This window comes from Hylaeus volcanicus, chromosome 8 (assembly GCF_026283585.1).
Source record: "Hylaeus volcanicus isolate JK05 chromosome 8, UHH_iyHylVolc1.0_haploid, whole genome shotgun sequence".
Lineage (NCBI taxonomy): Eukaryota > Metazoa > Arthropoda > Insecta > Hymenoptera > Colletidae > Hylaeus > Hylaeus volcanicus.
This window is the reverse complement of record NC_071983.1, coordinates 1026993-1044557: the sequence shown is the minus strand read 5'-3', so window position 1 is coordinate 1044557 and position 17565 is coordinate 1026993. Positions and strand designations below refer to the sequence as shown.

At 39.4% G+C, this 17565-nt stretch overlaps 3 protein-coding genes across 3 annotated transcripts in view; 1 reads left to right on the top strand and 2 right to left on the bottom strand.

The window, feature by feature from the left end:
• Positions 1 to 111: 111 nt before the first annotated feature.
• On the bottom strand, positions 112 to 14925 carry LOC128880720 (uncharacterized). Its single transcript, XM_054131083.1, has 5 exons — positions 11804 to 14925; positions 4343 to 4703; positions 3454 to 3768; positions 2719 to 3051; positions 112 to 2544 (listed from the first exon to the last, which is right to left on the bottom strand). Exons 1-5 carry the CDS (start codon positions 11926 to 11928, stop codon positions 1174 to 1176), a joined length of 2505 nt encoding a protein of 834 aa, XP_053987058.1. The 5' UTR covers positions 11929 to 14925; the 3' UTR covers positions 112 to 1173.
• LOC128880721 (IQ and AAA domain-containing protein 1-like) lies at positions 4595 to 10405 on the top strand. The gene is made up of 10 exons (XM_054131085.1): positions 4595 to 4721; positions 4811 to 5205; positions 5273 to 5425; positions 5554 to 5687; positions 5865 to 6134; positions 6632 to 6933; positions 7121 to 7631; positions 8071 to 8414; positions 8654 to 8902; positions 9779 to 10405. Exons 2-10 carry the CDS (start codon positions 5060 to 5062, stop codon positions 10223 to 10225), a joined length of 2556 nt encoding a protein of 851 aa, XP_053987060.1. The 5' UTR covers positions 4595 to 4721; positions 4811 to 5059; the 3' UTR covers positions 10226 to 10405.
• A 146-nt stretch (positions 14926 to 15071) lies between the features above and the next one.
• The window catches only part of LOC128880725 (protein PF3D7_1417600-like), a 5421-nt gene continuing 2927 nt past the window's right edge, over positions 15072 to 17565 (bottom strand). The window contains exons 4-8 of the mRNA XM_054131090.1: positions 16167 to 17565; positions 15924 to 16087; positions 15614 to 15818; positions 15420 to 15542; positions 15072 to 15350 (exon numbers count right to left, since the gene is read on the bottom strand). The exon at positions 16167 to 17565 is cut by the window's right edge and continues 1712 nt beyond it. Coding sequence (XP_053987065.1) covers positions 15218 to 15350; positions 15420 to 15542; positions 15614 to 15818; positions 15924 to 16087; positions 16167 to 17565 — 2024 coding nt within the window. The 3' untranslated portion in view covers positions 15072 to 15217. The remainder of the gene's footprint in view (positions 15351 to 15419; positions 15543 to 15613; positions 15819 to 15923; positions 16088 to 16166) is intronic.

Here is a 17565-nt window from a genome sequence, read left to right as displayed (position 1 = left end):
TATACAGTATGACCGACAATAATAAACATACAATTTATTACCTCGATTAATGTCATAGTAATATAATAAAGGAGTACAAGGGATTTGTTTAACATAAAATTTACTGGACCGTACAATAGAACTTGTAATAATCATTATTATGCAATATTTTACAGTACAGTTACAAGCTTTTCTTATGCGTAGTGATTAAAAAAAAACTATTTACATAAAGCGTATCCTAGAATTAGTAATATATTACAATAAAAATATATTTATTAAAACAGGTATAACAGAAAAAGGTTATTATAGAATTCTGTTTCTTAAAACTTATCAAAGATATGTACAACTTCACGAATGCTTGGGTAAGATGTAACAATTTTAAGTAAAAGATTTTATAAAAAATGTAAAAATATAAGCTAAATTTTTCATATGTTAGTATCCTATTCTTCTATGTGATATTTTAACTTTATACATATACTAAAATTTCAAAAATATTATAAATACGATTCTTTTGCGACATTAAATACTAATAATTGATTCATGCTTAATTCTTGTTAATAATTAATGATATATCAGGCATGTGCAAATGCTAAATGCCATTAGCTTTATTTAATTTTTACCTATTTTCACGTGAAGGTTAATTTATTGTTGAATCTAGTTTGTATACAATTAGCACATGCTTGTAAAATATTAGCATACCATTACTTTTCGTCAAATATTATTTACTTAAATAAATTACGACGGCAGTGCGGAAACTGGGTACTTCAAACAACAATAGATTATTATAATAATCTATTCGTGTCACTTCTATTACCTTCTCACAAATAATCCCATATAGAACACGATTTTCACCGTGATTATTTTAAATCGATTCAATTATGCACTGTTTTTGTTCTCTTAATCCCATATGGATTCTTACGATTTAGTGATATTTACCATTCTATTTGGAATTATCTACTTTGTGACTAGTAGCTCATGGGAACGATCCTGTACAATAGAATCAGATACGACACCCTTTTCTCCTACCGAGGAAATTATTCGATTTCAAAAACTTTAAATAATCAACGAGAATAAGTTGTATTATTTACAATGCTAGCATGACAATGCTTTCGTTAAAATCGACTATATCAGAATCTGTTGAAAAGTTTCTCCAGTCTATTTAACGAAATGTGAGATTACTCTGTCGGGAATGGATCAGACCTTTGTCGTAGCCAGTAATTTGATATAATGTGCTTTATGAGTTATCTCGAACTCCTGAGCAGGTAGAAAACATTGTGTCTGTATCCTGGGGTGCTTCACCTTCTTTACGACGCTTCGACCGAGGACTACCAGTACGATCAGAAGTGCACAACCCGCTCCAATTATCGCCAAGACGATTATTTCGGTATTCTGTTTGAACCCCTGTACCTCGACGCAACGGAGTCTATCCCGATCGTTTACGAAGTTTGCGATAACATCTTCCTCATTAACTTCGTCGAGGCTAGCGCAAACCTTGTAACGACCGGGCAACAGTACCTCCAACGTTACGAACGTTAAACTACAGTTGAGCTTTTGCTTGTGCACCGCAGATTCGGCGTCGAAGACAATGACGGATAACTCGCATTCGGGTAGACTCGACTTCTTCAAAGACGATAAGCTGACGTCGATGTGCATGAAACCCTGGTCGGACACGTTCGCGTAAACTCCGGTTATTCTTGTGACGGAGGACTGGGCTACGGTGGTTTCTTGATCTTGCTGTAATTCTCGTTTGGTTTCCACGAGGGTCATCACATCGCTACATCCCAGGCCTAAGGACACATCATCGTAGCCGGTTGGTACAAGGAGTACCACGCAATAACGATATTTATGACCTAATTGCAAATGCATCGAGGCTGGTATAGCTACAGGTAAGGAGCAGGGATCTCTCATTAAGCGCGAATCACAATGCAAAGAACTAGAGACTGTCTGTACTTCGCTATCGCCTATGGTCTCGTAAACGATCAATGTGTCGCATGTGTACCGTTCTGTGCACATCTCCACATGCCACAGAAGGTTGACACCAGTTGATTTATCATAATGAAACTCTTTCAATGTCAGTTGGCCACCGGTTAGAGGCTCTTTGGTTGTGATCGGCGGCGTAGGCTCACCGCAAAGGAGACTACCAGGAGAAACTTGCGTCAGTATACCGTTTTCCAAAGCGGGTGGCGTTGCGCAGACGGCTGAGGACTTGTCCTCCTCGTTTAGACTGGAATTACTCAACCAATTGGCGAACTCTAGCAATGTGCAGTCACAGTTGAGAGGATTGTCGGCCAGGGAGAGTCTTTTTAAACGTAACTTGGACGTTGGTACATCGCTAGCCACCATTGTGATATCGTTGTCGTCCAGCCGCAGATCTTGGAGACTCTTCAACGGCACCACCAGATCGGCAGTTAGAGATCGTAGGAAGTTGTGTGTCAGGTCTAGCGTAATTAATTTTTCTAAATGCGCCAATGAAGAGCTGGACACCGCGACGATGCGGTTGTTCGCTAAATCAAGTCTGGTGAGGGTTGACAGGTATTTGAACGAGTGGTCTTCCAATACATCGATCTGGGAAGAGAAATCCTTTTCAATGTGCGGTTATGTCTACTTAAGATTACACCGCCCTAAGTATTTGTATTTGTATAAATGAAAACTGGTATTTTAAAGCAAGTTGATAGTATTGTTACAGGGTATCTAATTGTATACGCTGTTACGATGTATCTAATTCATAGCGTTCGTTACCTGATTGTGACTCAAGCTGAGGTAAGACAAGTTCCTCAGCCCTACCAACGCTCCTTGCTGAATGTTCACCAACTCGTTTTCGGATACAGTGAGGAAACGCAGCTGTGGCATTTGAGGAAGAAGATTTGGACCCATGGGACCCAACAAAAGATTATTGGAGAGATCCAGCTCCTCCAAGATCTTGAGGCCTCTGAGTGCCGACAACGCCGAGACGCTCAAACGGTTCCCACGCATCCTCAACGAACGTAACGCCGGCAACGCGGCGAACGCTTGCGGCGATAATTGCGACAATAAATTGTCGCACAGGTCCAAATATGTTAGGTTCGACATGCCCTGTGAAACGTTTAAACTCAGGTTATCCATGTATGAGTTACGACTGCGTGAAAGCTGACTGGTGCCCTCGGGACCAGTTCGGTTTGCCGCAATTTTTCATCGGGTCAGTAGAAACAGTTATGGCGACGTCTGTTGTTATAACCAGGAAAATTATGGCTACCATCGCCGTAGGCGTTGAGTAATTAATTATCATACAGTTCATTAAGCTCATCGTCTATTCAAAGGGTCGTTTTCGATTATAAATACATGTAAGTGTTGAATGAAATATAGTGTCCTCGATTAATCATACAGGCTTTTAAATTTGGACATACTAATTTCATTAACAGTATAACTTTTCATTTAATCCTTGCAAATTTCTTTGAAGTCGTTCGTCTTGTTGGTAAGGCATCACGGAGGATTTACCTTGAATGAGTTGGCCTCCAAAGTTTTCAGCTTATTCTGAGACAAATCCAATCGTTCCAGTCCGACGAGGTGCGATAGAGCAACAGTAGGGACGGAGTCCAAGAGATTGTTCGGAAGTCCCAGGGCTTGAAGGGGCCTTGCTAGAGCTGTAAACGCATTTTCATGTACCCGTCTCAACTCTCCTGTAGAAATAACCAGTCCGTGTAGGGCCACGTCTTCGAGGAAGCGTGCTGGTAATAGGGAGATTCCTGTAACGGTTACATCAAGAAGAGAAATTGTTCCTGGACGACTGTACCTCAGATGTTTGTTGATGATCTGCAGAAGAAAACGCTTATTTTAATACAGCAATTTGATGGGTGGGAAATAGTTAGAAATGGTACAGACTATTAGGAGAAAGTTGCCTAAATTCTCACTTTCAACGTTATCTCGAAGATCTCGTATGATTTTCTCAAGTAACAAACACTTGGTATCTTCATCAGGTTTAATTAGTCATCCCGAGTTGCGTAACAGGAACTGTTTGATTCGCGGAGGTATCGTAAGACAGGATATTCGTTGGAGTAATTGGTAACGGGACATTCAACGCAAAGCAGCGTACTCACGGGATGAGGAGAAAGAGGGTACTCGTACAATGGTCTCCTGTATAATACGTACAACTTGTATTTCATCGGCGGTCTATACGCCCACGCCTACCTGGCGGGTGACTAAAAAATCACTGACCTCGATAGAATGGCAAAATAATAAGAGGCAGAGACGAACTTGCGCGTTGTGGTGCAAAAAGTATCAGAAGAAAAAGGAAAGAGTGACGTTGTTTGCCAATTTCAATTAAACAACGTATAAAACTATTAACTATTAATAACGAAGACTAAGTGTTTTCACACGTGAAAATTACCTGCAGCGTGGTTCTATCGCCGGTGCATCTTAGCGTGTGTGGAAAGTCGCATGAACACTCGATGCCCGCTTTTGTAATATTTGGACACTCCCAAACGGTGTCAGACGAAGGCGAGGACGCGTGGGACGAGTCTTTTGCATTCTCCTCGTCCGTACTTTTTACAACGTTTGACGAATTCACCGGCATCTCCTCGACTCCGTTCAAGCTGGATAGCGTCGTGTACGACGTCGCGGTCGAGACGGTCGTGGAGATCACGTTGGACGTCGTCTCGTCACCCGCGAGGTCATCCTTCGTTGCGTTCATGCACGACGCCAACGTTGTGAGCAACAGGATCAGCGAACATCGAGACGTCCACAGCATCCTGAAATACATTATTGATGTCAGTATATACAACTCTGATTGTCTTTATCATCTTAGTATCTTGACTTTATTTAACAAATTTTAAATTTTCACTATTTTCACTTTCAGTGATTCTATGGTCAGATAGTTTAGCCTTCTTTGACTGTACTATAGTTAAATCGATAATAAAAATGAATCGAACAATAGGTTGTCGACTGAACACTGTCCAATTTCTAAGTATCCGTCACTATACCACCATCACTTCAAATAACCAAAATTTCGGCCCCATAACTACTTCAAAATTAACCAGTTTCCTTTCCACACGAACAAACAATAATCCTCCAACGCAAGCATCGTCAAAAAAACTGTTTAAAGTCAATGTCAGAGGCTCATTATAACGAACTATGGCTCATTACAAGAAACGACCTGGTCAAGTTGCTGGAGCTCGATCGAAGGATACAACAGACAGTACAAACGAAGATAAAGGAACAGGGTTTAAATTTAATGCTCCCGACGTATCTTAGGTATAATTACCGTGAGCTTTAAGAATTTCGTGCAAAATTGCTCGAGAGTTTCGTGATACCTTTGCAGGTATGTTAATCTGGTAAAGAGACTTATAGTTTGCCACGATCAAATGGTGCAGACACAGAAACGGGAATTGATCAAGCGAGTTCTCGATTGCGCTGTCGGCAGAATGCTCGAATACAAGCGACGGATCGTCGATCTGGACTTTACGGATTACCAGTAATGTTCACATTACTAAAGCCTCGTGAGACTATTGCATTACAATTTAACTATAATATAAATATGTTCTCTGAATCTTTCTCTATAAAATATCCGCGTTTTTGTATAATATTAAAAACGTTGTCCAGGTGGCCCGATGATTTCATGAATCAATTCAAGTACACACCCGATGATGTGGAAATCACCGTGTCCGCGTGTGGTAAGGACGTGGTACAACAGCGCAGAAAACGCATCGAAGAGTTAATAGAAAATGCTCACAAACGCAAGTTATTTCTTTCTTTCTCCCTTCGATACATTGTATTTATACCGTTCGACTTTTATGGGGAACTCTAGATCGGATTAACTGTGTAAATCAAGAACTTGCTGTAAATATATGATCTAAACTATTTCACGAGCACGTCAGAGTTGTTGAAGTTATTCTAGTCTGTTTTATTAACAGCGGAGGAAACTCCTAGCGAGCAATTATCCGCGACAAGCGACACCGAACATGACGACACCGAAAAGATGAAAGAAAGTATACCGAGACTTCGAAGAAGAAGAGTCAAAGAGGAAAGTAAAGTTAGCGAAGTTCTGTCGATTCTTCAAGAATCGCCAGAACAAATCAAAGCTCGGGAAGCTCGCATTGCCGCCGAGGAAACTATGCGAAACGCAATACTACTCATACAAAGTCACGAAAGAGCGAGAGTCCATCGGTGCATCGCGACTCAATGTGAATGAATGCTTCATCTGAGTCGTGTATAGGATAAAGCACTGGAAATTGACATTTAAAATAACTTTTCGTTATTTGATTTTCGAGGAAAATGATTGAAAGCAGATATAATTAGTATTAGTTCAAGTAAAACTTATTGGCCATCGATTTGAGTACGATGGAAGAAAAGTTACTTCAAATGATACTTTCGAGTGGTTCATCTTGCGTACAAATGTTTTGGAACATTTCTTGGTATCATTCGATTCCAATTCCTTTTACTATTTTCTTGTGGACCTGGTAGATCTAAAGGTCTACTAATAGCATTTATTTCATGATTGAAAATTTGACCAGAACATTTTATACATAGAGAAACTGCTTAATAAAGCTTTACTAACGATCTGGAAACTAGAGATCCCGGATGAAGCGCAAAAGGGATTGGAAACAATCTCATATTTCCAAGAAATGCTCCAGAGGACCAAAGATAGAGTCCTCGTCGATATCCTATGTTCACGTTGCAGTGCAACAAATGAATGATTACAAGAGAAGAGTGGAGATTGGAGAAATAGTGCCGAGGAAGCTGAAGAGGTCTACGTTCGAGAACGCTGCTAGAACGATACAGCGAGCCTGGAGGAGGTACGTTGCGAAGAAGGCGAACAAGAAGAGAATCGCGCGATTGGAAGAGCTGTTGGGCATGACGATACCCAGCTGGAAATCCAACCAAGTATTTGTGAAAGATAGAGAAAACTTCCAGAAGAAGCTGGACATGATGTCGCCGTTTGCTGCTCAAATCGACAAAACGACCGAAGATCAACGAACTAGGGTAATTGTCGCAATTTAGCGACAGTTAATTTTCACAGCACAAATATATTCTTTCAGCGCTTTTGTTGATCCTCTTCGGATATAAAAACGAATATATAAAGTATCGTGGAAATAATCGAGATTACAATGGTATCAAAAATTCAGGGAGAATGGGGAATGGAGAAATAAAAATATGTACGTTTGAAAAGTTGTGGAAGATCAGGGGACCTGGCCTAATAGAGGACATCACGGATGAGATCCGAGAATGGTTCATAGTCTGGTACAACGAAGTAGGACACTTGGACGTCTACCCAGCGGCGAACTTGGGTGGCAGCGTTCTAATAGCTACTGGACAAACGCAAACACCCCAAGAGTATCTGATCGCGAAGACTGCGAAGAAAGATACGACGGAACAACCAGCGAAAAAAGCTGCCGGCAGAAAGAAAAACGTCCCTTGGGTGCCTGCTACTGAAGCGTTCAACCTTCTCGACGATGCCAATCAAGATTTCATTGCCAACTGGAGTTTTCGCGACGAATCTGACGACTCACAGCTGAAGATCTACGGTGACCTGATCACGGACAAGCTTTGCTACGAACTTCAATTAGAGATGAGGAAAATTGTCGACGAATTGATGAGACTCGAGCTGAGGACACTGAACCAGGCGCTGAGAAAAGACTATAAAGCAGACAATAAGGAACTCACGATACCTAAACAGAAGCGTAAGATGTTTGATACTTGATAAAATCATAATTAAGTGTTAAATATCAGGCAAAGATACGATAAAACGTTTATCCGAGATGAAAAGTGTGATGCAAAGTCTCGTTTGGTATTTTTAAGTACCCATAAGCGATGAAGACATAATTTCACCGAGGTATATACTACTCGAGAAATAATTACTCATTAACGAACGCTACCATTACCATGGATCGAACTGATCCTTCTACGGTCGCGACAGTAGGCGTACCAGACTCGGATACAATACAGTCTATAGTTGATCACTATAACGAGCATCAAGCAATAAAATGCTTCAAAGAATGTCATACTTGCAATCACAAGATTAACCGTGATTATATCGATTGTATCTTTGCAGATTGTATTTAACGAATGTTTGTCGTTAATTAAATGCACAGAATATTCACCTGATTTTGTATGAAATAGGTGGCAAGAAACGAGGTAAGAAGAAGAAAAAAGATCCGCTGGGCAACGTTCCTGTAGAAAATATTTTCGACGAATTGGCGAAGGCTAATATCATCAGAAACTACCCCTTGACTTCTCTGAACGATTGGGTGGGAGACCTGTCGTATCAGAACTACGAAGCGGCTCGCGAATTTCGTGATTACAGGCATCGCTTGGGTGAAATTAAACAAGTGATGATGGAGAATTGCGTGCTTCCTCTTAGCTCGAAAGAAATTCATCGAATAGCACCCCTGGTACGATCAGTTTGCATCTGCGGGCTTGCGCGATATGGAAAGAGCTTTCTGGTGGACGCGATTTGCTCAGAGGTAACTAATGCCCCTAACTTCCTCGAACAAATGTCCCTGACAATCATTATGAAGCATCTACGATTTGAATAAACCATATCAAGAATTTAAAAATAATTGTACTCTTTGTGTTTTTAGCAGTACAGATGTATTTTATTGAGATCTGAGTATATCATAAATAAAATACATCTATGCTAGTAAACAAAAAATCCAGAAAAATCTACAATATTTAAAATATTTAAATAAACAATTTCACACAGGTCGGAGCTGTATTATTCGACATGACGCCAACTGTACTGGTAGGCAAATACGTTGGACGAAGAAACGAACAGAAGCTGATCAACATGATCTCGAAAGTGGCTCGAGAATTTGCTCCTGCTGTTATTTTCATCGATAATGGCGAAAAACCATGGGGGAAGAAAATACCTTCAGAGGAGAGACAATATAAACCGAAACGATTCGCAAGGTACTATCCGAAGCTGGTGAAGAGCATCAAGCGAGGCGATCAGGTGATTTTATTAAACGGCAGTGTACACTGAACTGCAACGTATTTCTTTCGATTCATTACTCGACGTTTGAGAGGAAAGTGCATCGTGTTGCAATTGAACGGACTTGCAGCGCCTAAAGTGACGAGGAATGTTAAAGTTGGTGATCTGGTAGCGCCCACTTTATGAAATTCTCGATATTCCTGTTTCGACTCTTTCTCTGATATGAATGAACCCACCTCGATAAACCCAGTCTGGTCCCCCCCCCCTTCCCCTCCTTCTTTCTCTTTCCCAAACATCTCGATCGTTCATACCTGGTCATCAATGAAACACCTCCTACCGAACGACCAAGACGTAGGTGGTAGTAAGTTAACGTAGGATTTTAAAGCCTCGATTATTCCAAACGGATACTGTTATCCATTGGCGTAGAAAATCCATTCCATCGTTAAGAAATTAAATACAATTTACAATTTAGGCATCTGTTACATAATGAAAATAGCATAGGAAACAGCCAAATAGGAAAATGATGTCTCCAAACTCTTCTATTTGTTTTAAACTGGTTCGACAACTAAATTGGCTCTCTACTTGAAAACTATTAGGTAAAACACACAGGATTTTTTTATGAAATCCTTATTGACGAGTCCATCAGATCCAGGACAAAGAATAAAATTATTTGGAGACATACTCGCACTTCTCAAGTCGCATGTATCTCTACGATAAATTTCCCGCGCGACCATAATTGTTCTCGTTACGTGATTGATATCCGTTCATCGTTGCTCGCTAATTGAGTTCAGAATGAAACACTTAGAGCTGTACCTCCTTCGCTAATTACTCTCGAAAGAATACTCGACAGATTTTTATCGCAACGCGGCCGATACATTGGAACGCGATACTTTTCAGATCCTATTTCTCACGACCTCCTCGGAGCCATATAAAGCAACAAGACCCTTCATCAGGGTCCACGACAAGTTCATAATGATTCCTCTCACGGACTACAACACGCTGTACATGTTTTACAAAGATCTACTGATGAAGTACCACGGGGTTCATCGCGATATCGACGTCTCCAGCTTGGCAAAGATGTCCGAGGGTATCCCGTTGGAATTCATCAAGAACGCGATTGAGACCGTTCTGAACGTTCGACGAAGAATCACCCTAAGGTTCAACCCACTGACCCCGGTAGAGATTATGGAGGAAGTGTTCAAGTACCAGGCTCCTACGAAGAAATCGCTGGGACAATTTGCGAAATTTGAAACCCGAACTCCGCTCGGTAAGAAGAGGGCACGGTTGCTGAGGATCGAGCAACAGGAACGCCAGAGGAAACAAAAAGCTGAAAAGAAGCGTTGAATATTAGAAAAATCAGGTCAACGGAGGAAATACGTATTTTCTGTATTTTTTAATGTAGATTGTTTTTCCGTCAAGCGAGAACCCTTCACTGAAAGGAGAATGGTAACGATAGAAACTTGCCAGGTAAAACGTGGGACGTGGATGCATTAAGAGACAAGGCTGCGGCACTTTTAACGCGACTTTTTCGCATCGACGATATTATACGACGGAAACGTATCTCTTCGTGTCGAATAAATTCGAAGGAAAGCGAACTCGTACGTGCGCGTGCACGTCGTTCAAAGACAGTGACCTTTCCGGGAGAAACGTCTTTGGAAGAAGCACGATCATCGATTGAGCGATTCCTTCTTTCTTTCGTATCGCGGACTCGCCAACGTCCGTGTCCGGACGTGAAACTGGTTTTCGTCTTCGTAGGATGCTAAAAACGAATCGTCGAAAAAGAGGAGGCAAACGTAGCTACGAACATCAGTGAAAAAACTTTATACGTTTAGATGTGTCGCAGTTGCGCTGGTTAATTCTACGAATACTCGACCTAAAAAAACTCGATTTCTCGTATACTTCGTCAAGGACAAACGAACGATCAAAATGTTTCATGACAAGTTGTAACTAAATTCTGAAATAAAGCTAAGAGCGAAATAGAGTCTTGGATGGATTCGTCAACAGATTCCGATTATAGTTGTGGGTGCGTCAATCTAGGCGAATCGACCCACTAGGACGGCAACGACCACACGCATGTTCTACTTTTACTAGTAACTGAGTATACCTATTTGTACTTCAAAAGTAAATATGCTTTGATTCAAAAATAAATATGCACTCGAAGAAGCTTCTAAGGTTAGTAGTTATTTTAAATTTGGACGTTTCTATTTTACATCCCTATAGTCAGCGTTATCAGGGTCTGAGGACATCGATACCAGTCCATCGGTATAGATCCACTTTGCTAATGTTAACCCAGAGACGGGCAGAATTATATTCGAATAACAGATGCTCCATATAACGATTGATTTGTAACGTTTATTCTCTATACCACCGCGTAACTGTAAAATCACATATCCATTATCTACATTTTTCATCTCTGATTTAATCCTATTATCAGTACATGTTAAATCCTATTATCAGCTACAAAGTTTCATCAAATGTCGAGCGTTACACTTGAAATGAATCCCTTGTAACACAGGAGTCCAAGCTAAGCTCCTCGAATTCTGAATTACAGCGAATTTACCATACTTTCTAGTAAAGTGGTGGGGACGATAGATACATACCGATACATAAACCAATGCGTACGCGGCTCATTCACGTGTATCCACCATCCCCACCACTCAAAAAGCTAGTATAGTAAATTCATTGTAATTCAAAACTCTATGGAGCTTGGTTTGGACTCTCCTGTCCAGTTAGATGAAAACTAATGCTTTAGTATCTCCTAAACATGTCCTCGAATGCTTTTCGTTAGCTCGTTAATATTAGCCAAGTTTGATCGTATCTATAGGCTATACAGATCAAGATGTCTTGATGAAAGTTTCTGGGTAAGACAACGATTTCTCAGCCAACTTCTAATGACGGAAAAGGTCTGGGCGCGTTACACACCTACCTACAGCGATGTGTGTCTCTCTGGTTTGGTGGCCCCTGCGGGTCCTCTTCACCCTCGGCGCACGCACACGCTGCTGGTACGTCGTAGCACTCACGCAGGCGCGGCACGGACCCTCACGCATCCAACCCACGTTGGCTGTCGCGCGCAAGCAACGCTCGAAAGGTAAGCGCACGAGCGGGCCAATCGCACGCTCGCCGAACCGCAAGAGCTGTCACTCGGCCATAGGCGCGGACGCTTGAATCTCGAAACCACGGCTGCTTAGACGGGCGTCGGTGCCTTCTGGCCGAATGTAGCAAAGATAGACGGTAACACCCACGCCAGTGACGCGTTCGCCGAGCGCATCTTCCGTTCGAATCCACAGTTTCCGTAACGCGCGCGCGTTTACATCCCGATAATACCGCGTCCCGTCGTGATTCGCGAGATGACGATAATCACGGGATCGTATTATTCGTCGCAAACGCAAAGAACGACCGTACGACGACGTCGTGCTAGCTGATACTGTGCACGGGGCATACGGTGGGCACTCGTGTCGAGAAAACGTCGCCTCCGCCGTGTCCACACGGTGGGGACTCCGCCGGTGCGTCCGTCTCTCTGTGTCTCTCGGTTTCCACATAGCATAGCCATGTATGGAACACGGGACGACGTTCTCTCTCCCGGCCCTTACGCCCACTTGAAACGCTGCCGCTCTTGCTCCCGCTGCTAGCCGCCTCGTTCTCATAGTCTCGGAGCAGGTATCATCGGGCCGACGTCACCGTTACAGGTTGCCCAGGCCTTCCTCGACGTCGCCCCCGTCACTTTCGTCTCCCTTGTCTACGGGCCAGGAAACGTTAAGGGGTCTTCCTACTTTATAGACAAGAGAAACACGGTGGTTATCTGTTAGATAAATTTCAATCGATTCAAGAGATTACTTTATTCTTTGGCTTATTTGAAACGGATACTCGAATAGGGATAGTCCCCTTTAGCATTACCATCAATTTTTCGAATTCAGATTATAATTAATCGAATAATATAAAACGGAAATTGATTTTTTTTTAAGCCTCTACATTTCAATGACCCTTTAATGGAACAAAAACATGTGTCTTATAGCAAATTTTATGTCACCGCAGCGAGTTCGAATTCACTGCGCATTGAGAACTAGATTTTTAGTTAATTGATAATCTTTTTAAGACTTTTTAAAGAACCAGACAATCGATGAATCTTCTCATCACACGAGCTGATGAGAATCCTCGTCCACGTAGATAAAGTCGTAATGATCTTTTGGGTAGTACTCCAAGTCTTATTCTTTCCGTTCGGAGAACCCATAGTGTTTAACGAAGGAAATATAAGGTAAAGTTGCCTGGAAATGTGTAACAATTAGTTTACAGAAGTTTTTGATTATGTCCCCTCGCTATACGAGACTGGTACTCTTTTGTTTAAATAGTACTTCGTGATACTTATCGTCCATTGCCAAGGTAAAGTCTGTTTCCCACACTTCGTTATTTTGCATAACCTCTGATTATTTCACAAGCGATATTTGAATGTAGCCAGACTTCATTCGCGTACGCTAGGGCGTTCTGGGAAAGAGGATGAGGAGGGAGACTTCGAAGGCCTTCAGGATCTTCATGAAACGCTTTTTGATACTGGAAATCGGTCTGTTGCCGTTACGAAATCACGTAAAACCAGGCCTTTACGCCCACGCGAGTAGGTCTGGCGTAGCTACGGTAAAAGAAAGTTTGACTTCTTTAACGAGCCATATGTTTATAATGTGCATTGAGCTGAAAGTAGGATTGAGTGGTATATACTAATGGTATCCATTTAGCTTTACAATCATTTGAACTAATTAAATAATGATGTACGATTCATCAGTGAAAATGCAAGCTCTTTACCTTCAATTTTGATTACTTGATAAATAAAAGAAACACAAGTATAGTATTGTACCAATAATTCATCATCGAAGATCGTATCACATGCTCGGTCAATGTTTTTCTCCGCGTGATGCAGCATAATTTTTTCATCTTAAAGCTGCAGCTACCGGAAATTCTGTGAATAGTCCTCCATGCGTATCTTCGTTCTTGTAAAATATATCAACCACGCAATTTTTTGGTACAAATTGTATAACTAATAGAAGGATTAAAGTATTAATATTATATGATAACGATCCGATGCTATTGAACCAAAGACAGAGGAACCTTGTTTCGACTGAAACAAAAGTAATTTTTGTTCGTCGAGAAAGGCCAAGGAGAAGTGACTCCCGGCGGTCTCCGTGACAGCTTGATCGAGGGGTTCATTGTATACAAATTTTCCATGGAATTTAGTTCGTAAATTCGCAGTTTATGTAACGGCTTAAAGAGCAGTAGAAGATGATGTCTGCATCAATCGAGCGTGATCCCAGTAGCCGCTCCAAGCGCATCTGTGAAGCACGGTTCATCCCTTTTGAGGTTCATATGGATCAAGGTTGAATAAAACCTTCTCGATTCGTGCAATTTTTAATTAAATTTGTTCGCATAATTTGAGTAAAAAGTATACATTTGAACATATAACTCTTCGAGAACTTAATTTCATTAAACCTGAACCAAATTTCTTCCGTGTGAGTACGATCTTTAAGAGCCCGGTAAGATTTGTAGTTTGATACTTATAAGTAAACACAAATAAAAGGATGCACTGTAATATTTCTTGAACCTCTTTTTGCAAACGGTTCATTTTAATAAAATGAAGTAAGTTCTAGAATCAAAGTACAGTTTTCATTGTAGGAATAATCAATTTTCAATGTCAAAATTTGATCTTCCCTTTTTTTCTAATAGTTACTAATATATACTACTCCAGTAGATATACACATTTTACCAAAAAAGTTTCAAGAAATACTGTACTGTATCGTAGATGATATATTCCATGTAAACATTAATTTTGTCAATGTTAAAAAACAAAGAATGTTGTTAGTGTGACTACCGATTATGACCGTTCTTGAAGAATGAAGCAGAAAGCCGACTGTTCACACGATACTATCGAGAGGACCGCAAATGCTTGTACAAAAAGCTGCATCGACTGAACCGGCTATCGGAGAGCTAGTTGATCGACCTCCACTCGTAACTCGAAGTTTATGCGTCTTTACGTGCAAATATTTATTAAATAGTTCTAAAGCAAGACCTCGAACCAAAAAATCGAAGGAATTTTTACTTTCTCTTGAAACGAGGATTTTGCATATTTCGGTTGGTCTCTTCAGTGTTTTGTGCAATACTGCGTGAACACAATATTCACAGCTTACTCTAAACAAACCTACACAAACGCTTTAAGAAAAATATAAAATATTTTATTATACATTTTCACTGCAATGTTATATAAAATTATAATATAGTACAATTAAAATATTTGTTTAGCCTTCAATTCCATAATGCAAATATTTCATTTCGGCGTTTATCTTCACGGAAGACGTATTAACGTGGAATTGTATTCAGAATGCAAGAGTCTTCCATCACGTATATATAATCTTTCACATCACTCATGTATCTCCGAAAAAATCTATGATCTCTTTTAATATTTGTTATCAATTTTTTAATATCTTCCTCCCTGCAAGAGTAATGATGGCGTTGTTAAAGGAATTACAATAACGTTTGAGATATGAATCTACCAACTGACCTCACTGAACCTAATAAACAATGAACAGAGATGTCTTGAAATTCGATCTTCTCAAAAGGTTTGACATTTACTGTGATCTTTAATATAATCTCCATCTTTTTGGTGAGAGAAACAAAAGATATGCTAAAATGGAAGAAAAAAAAATATATGCTGGATCCAAAGTAAAAGTTAACGATATATTTTGTATGTATTACCTATCTCGAGTTATTTCCATCAAATTTAAGTTGTACAAATGTTTCAAATCGAACATAAAGTCCATTGCTAACTTTACTTCTTTTGAAATATACTCTAACATTGGCAAAATATTTTCATTATTTCTATAAATATCAATCAATTTCGCGGTACATAGTTTTTGTATAATTATTCTATGAACTATACTTATGAACACGTCTGCATCATCTAGTGAAAAAAATATTTTTTAATTAAATTTTATTATCTGTTCCTTAAAAATAAATGATGTTAACATTAAGCAATATTTTTGCATTAATCCCTCCTTGGACTTACCTGCAAGGCGAGAAATTATTTTAATGTCTTTAATAAGCTGAACATTTGTGGTATTGCAATCATCCCCTAAGAATATTACTACTAACAGTGAACATGATATAAAACCGATTATGAACATTTTCCTCTCAATATTTTCGTGGTACACATCCCAAATAATTTCATTACTAAAAAGAGTATTGCAAGAATTATTTGATGAAGAATAATATAAACATAATATAACTCAAATACGTTAATTTCATGTACCTTCTTGCACAAACTCTCAATTCCTTTACTAGCAAAGAAAAAGGATTTAATTCAATAGAAATGTCATTTTTTATAGAAGATTCATGGGACTCCATAGTTTCCCTGAAATCTGTGCTTGTTGCAGTCAATATATTCTGATCATTGCACAATTTTGATGTATCATTACACAGATAATTATTCTCAACCTCAATTTTAGAAGTTTCTTCATGAATATCATTTTTCTTCAATGAGAAACATTCCATGTTATGATCTTCTACATTACAGATATCTGTACAAACATCCTGTGAGTTTAGATCTTCAGATTTCTCCTCGCCAAATATAAGAGTTCTTTTTGTACTTGTTGTTGATGGCAAAGAACAGTCAGGCATTAAAAGCTCTGTGTTAGTAATGTTCATAAATGATAGCTGCAACTTCTGAATCTCAGAAATTTGTGCTTGATCTTTATGTTCAACATTTGAGCTGACTGGTTTATCATCCAAAGGTGTGCATTCATTTAAAAATATTTTTGATTTATCTACTTGATTATTTTGAACTGCACTTTCAATTACTTTGGATCTGTTCAAACTTTTTAAAAGATCAGGTGTTTTTGTGTCAACATTAACACTTTCATCCAACGAATCATCTAAGCCAATAAATGATGGTGGCTTAATTGATTCCAACTCCTCCAAACTTTCATTGAAAAATGTAAGACTTATTTCTTTATTCTGTATAACATTGTTCACTTCTGAAATTTTAATATTTTCCTTACTATTGTTTATAAGAGAGTGATCAATACATGGTTTTATTACATATGTTCTCCTAGAATGTGATATGATATCTTGTGAGTGCTCAATTTGCAAGCAATTACTTTGATTCATTTTTGAAGATGCAGCACAAGAAGGATTATATGATGCAGCATGAAGTGGAGTACAAGCTGTTTGTGTGTTATTTTCTTCCAAAGCTGAAGCACAAATATTTTCCTCTATTGAGCCATGCAAAGTCACGCTAATTCTACTATTTACAGAATTTATAACTTTATTCAAGGGAGGTTCATTACTAAAACATTCTTTTAGATTTTTTGAATTAGCTGTTACACAATTCTCTTCTTCTAGACATACTTTTAAATTCAATGAAGAAGGAATTACTAATGGAGTAATATCTTTTAAAACATTATCCGGGGTGGTAGTTTGATTTAAGGAATTGTTACAAAGATTTTTGTTTTCATATTTCTCAGATGATACCAATTGCTCAACTTCAGTGGAATTCTCAACAGAATTTCCTGTTGGATGATTATTCTGTAATAATGATACTGCTTCTGTAATTTCCATAGACATGTTTGCAAATAATGCAGTTCTACTAGACTCTTGTTTATTTAAATTTGTTTCACAATCTACCATTTTATTAGAGAGAGTTTTATCTT